Source organism: Salmo salar, chromosome ssa15 (assembly GCF_905237065.1).
Source record: "Salmo salar chromosome ssa15, Ssal_v3.1, whole genome shotgun sequence".
NCBI lineage: Eukaryota > Metazoa > Chordata > Actinopteri > Salmoniformes > Salmonidae > Salmo > Salmo salar.
The window spans coordinates 28,411,929-28,415,373 of NC_059456.1; the positions used below are offsets into that span (position 1 = coordinate 28,411,929).

Consider the following 3,445-nt stretch of genomic DNA (forward strand, 5'->3'; position numbering starts at 1 on the left):
ATATCAAGATGTCTTGTTAACTGAGCGCCTTCTCAAACATTCACTATGCAACTCATTTTTTAAGCTTTAAATTGAATTCCTTTCACCTTCCTCTGTAACCTGGCTGGGCATCTAAGAAATGAGGTGTGCTACAAAAGTCCCCCTCTGTTTTTCATGCATAATGTTTTTCATCCCTCCTTCTCCACTGCACCGGTTTTTAGACAAAGTAGCTTAAAACGACAGCGCAATATCCTGACAGTTCTCTTGATAGAAACATCGCAAAATAATAAATTATAGAAACACACTTGCTATCTCCCTGATTTAAACCAATAATGGAGACAGAGAATAGAAGGGGACAGAATTGTGTCATTGTCCTAAACCACTAAGCTGACCACCATCACATTTAGTAGGCCTACCAGTGCTTCCAGTCAATTGTGTGTGGTTGGGTTGTGATGGAAAGCAGTCTCCCAGTCTTCCTGTTCACCCAGTCCCCCCATATTACAACAGTGCCTTTGTGTTTTCTGTCCTCATTTCATCCCCTTGTGCTGTAATACTATTTCCAATATACATTTATTATTTTGATAGCTGTTAAAATAGCTTTCCATACCACCTAACCCCTTTCTGCATCAGAGGTAGTTTGTGTTGTCCTGAATTGTGATGCTAAAAAGTCAAATAATTAGGTTTTACCATGTGCATTTACAGTTTACATCCACAGCAGCAGGCCATACAAATAGAATTCCATTGGCAGTAGGCTTTACACATTCTAATCATATCTTTATTATTTAAAAACATAAAACAATAGAAACTGACAAATGTGAAACTAAGACAAAATATTGCACTTTGGGGATCTTTTGAAACTCCTCCACATACAGTATGTGAAATAATAGCATTCATGCTTTACACAGTGCTGCAGTGGTGTCCCTGTCATGATAATGCAATGACACACGCCTTTTAAAAACATTAGGAGAGCATCATAACAAACAATCACGGAAATGTTCCTTACAAGCTAGAATGTTGAATAATTTAAGTTTGAATTTATTCTACCGGTTGCCTGTGTGATTGGTCCTTCAGCTGCTTGGAATTTGAGGCAAATATCTAGACTTTTTAGAGTGCTGGTACTGAAGTTGAAATTTCTATCACCTGGCACATTTACAAATCCATGTAAACACCGGTTATTAGGCATACATCACGTCCATGTAGTTCTGTTTTGTGCACATGCCTTTGTTCATGAGCAAACATCTTGATTGCCACACACAGACCTGCGTTTTGAAGTTGGTTTAATAATACGTCCCTATGGATATTTTGTCTCAAATGTCGACCAGCTGAAGGGCCAATACCACTCACAATCGGCAGATTAAGTTGAAATATAAATTGTATTCAACATTCGTGACAGACAAGGGAAGTGTAGGTTTTTGTCTATGTAAATGTACGTGGCGTTGAAGGCATCACCACGTTTCGTGACTAACTGGTTGCATGTCAACATGCCTTGGCACCCGACACTCAAGTAGACTCCTTGGAAAAATATCCTCAAAGGCTACAGCATCATTTCAGGCAGCATCCGGAATGCTTGACAAATGTATTTATTCAGTAAATTACAATCGTCAGTTGTAGGCTACTTGTATTAGAGTATGTATTCGCGTCAATTAAGGGATCAGGTGAATAGATCAAGATGATCCACAATCTGAGGATTATTACATTTCTCATGGCTACCGGCTCAAAAGAAAGTCTTTAGCCTAATGGAAGACAGACTTGGTCATGCATCTTTTCAAGCACAATGACAACAGGTCTTGATGGTGTTGGCAGCCGTACATTAACGTAAGATACATTATTGCTCACGTTAGCAGTTCATTCACAACAACAGACAGCAGTTCAGACAACCGCTGGAGGGTTTTGATCTCTTCTGTAAAGAAGCACGTGTCGCAGTGTCGAACACCTCCCGAATACCATCCTTCGTTTTAGCAGAACACTCCAAATAGTCATATGCACCAATGCGCATGGCCATGGCGCGCCCGTCCTCCGTTTTCACTGGTTCCTGTTTCATTCTGGACAGCTCGCTCCTAACATTCTCGTCGTTGCGCAAGTCTCTTTTGTTGGCAACTAAAATAATGGGTACGTTGGGACAAAAGTGCTTTACCTCTGGCACCCATTTCTCGGGGATGTTTTCGAGGGAGTCCGGGCTGTCCACGGAAAAGCACATCAGGATGACATCAGTGTCCGGATAGGACAGCGGGCGAAGGCGATCGTAGTCCTCTTGTCCAGCCGTGTCCCACAGTGCTAGTTGGACTTGCTTGGTGTCCACTTCAATGTCGGCCACATAGTTGTCAAATACAGTTGGCACATAGACCTCAGGAAACTCGTCTTTGCTGAACACAATCAGCAAGCAGGTCTTTCCACACGCGCCGTCACCGACTACGACCAGCTTTTTTCGTATCTCTGCCATTTGCTGCTCTTAACCGATACTTTCCCTTGATCCTAACTGTTAAACAAATATGACGTATGAACTGTGAGTTAGCTAAGAAGTCAGATTCTGGCAGTACGAGCCTGGTTAAACTTCCTTGAACGTAGCCGTGTGCGTTTCTCCACTGGATTCGATATTTCTCAACTATTTGCTCCCTGTCCAGCCACTGAAGCGCTTCCTTTATAAAGAGCATGGGTGCTTTCCTAATATAGCAATCCAATCGGAAGTAGGGCGGTGAGATCATTATTTCGAAAGAAGGAGGTGATTGGATCCCAGACCTGCTTTGTCGGTAGAGGAGGGTCGTAGTCACGAGGATCATGTCTCGCCCAGACACTGACCTGGGACCAGCTCTATAGAATCAGAGCTCAACTATAATTTGGCAATATGATTTTGGGATATTTCATACACCATAAAAAATGTTTCAATAAATGTTTCATAATTCATAAATTTATTAAAAAACATTTGACATGGGCATATGCCACTAGTTTATCCTTCTGTCAAACACACAGGACTGTCCTAAACTGTAGCCTACAATAGGCTATAGTACAGTGGGCAGAAAAGGCTTCAACAATACTGATACTAAAATATTTCAACTGGCCATCAACTCCCAAGATAACAATTCCATAGGCCACGGTTTTTTTTCTTCGGGGCCTTAGCACAGGAAGATCTATGCTCCCCATGACCCCCCTCTCTGATTTACATAGAGATAGAAGCATAGGAAAGTGTGTCTTCGTCGGCTTTAGTTACACCTATAGAATTATAACAATCATTGTCATATTCATTAACCATCATGAAAAATATTGATCAGCATTTACTGAAACGACTCCCTAGAGTACTTTTATTGATACGGATAAATCATGCATATGCTACCACATGTCAATAATTGAGAATGTATGAGTGGGTATTATTTTATATTGTATTATAATTGCAAATAGCGGGTTTAATTAACGTACAATATGCATAATAGGCTGCAGGGAGGGCACTAGCGTGATATAGTCAAACTCCTAT

General features: G+C 41.1%; 1 protein-coding gene across 1 annotated transcript; it reads right to left on the bottom strand.

Annotated features, from left to right (window-relative positions):
* Positions 1-736: 736 nt before the first annotated feature.
* rhob (ras homolog family member B) lies at positions 737-2,553 on the bottom strand. The gene is given in 1 exon segment (NM_001141807.1): positions 737-2,553. A coding segment is annotated over 1 exon segment (591 nt). The 5' UTR covers positions 2,420-2,553; the 3' UTR covers positions 737-1,828.
* Positions 2,554-3,445: the final 892 nt, after the last annotated feature.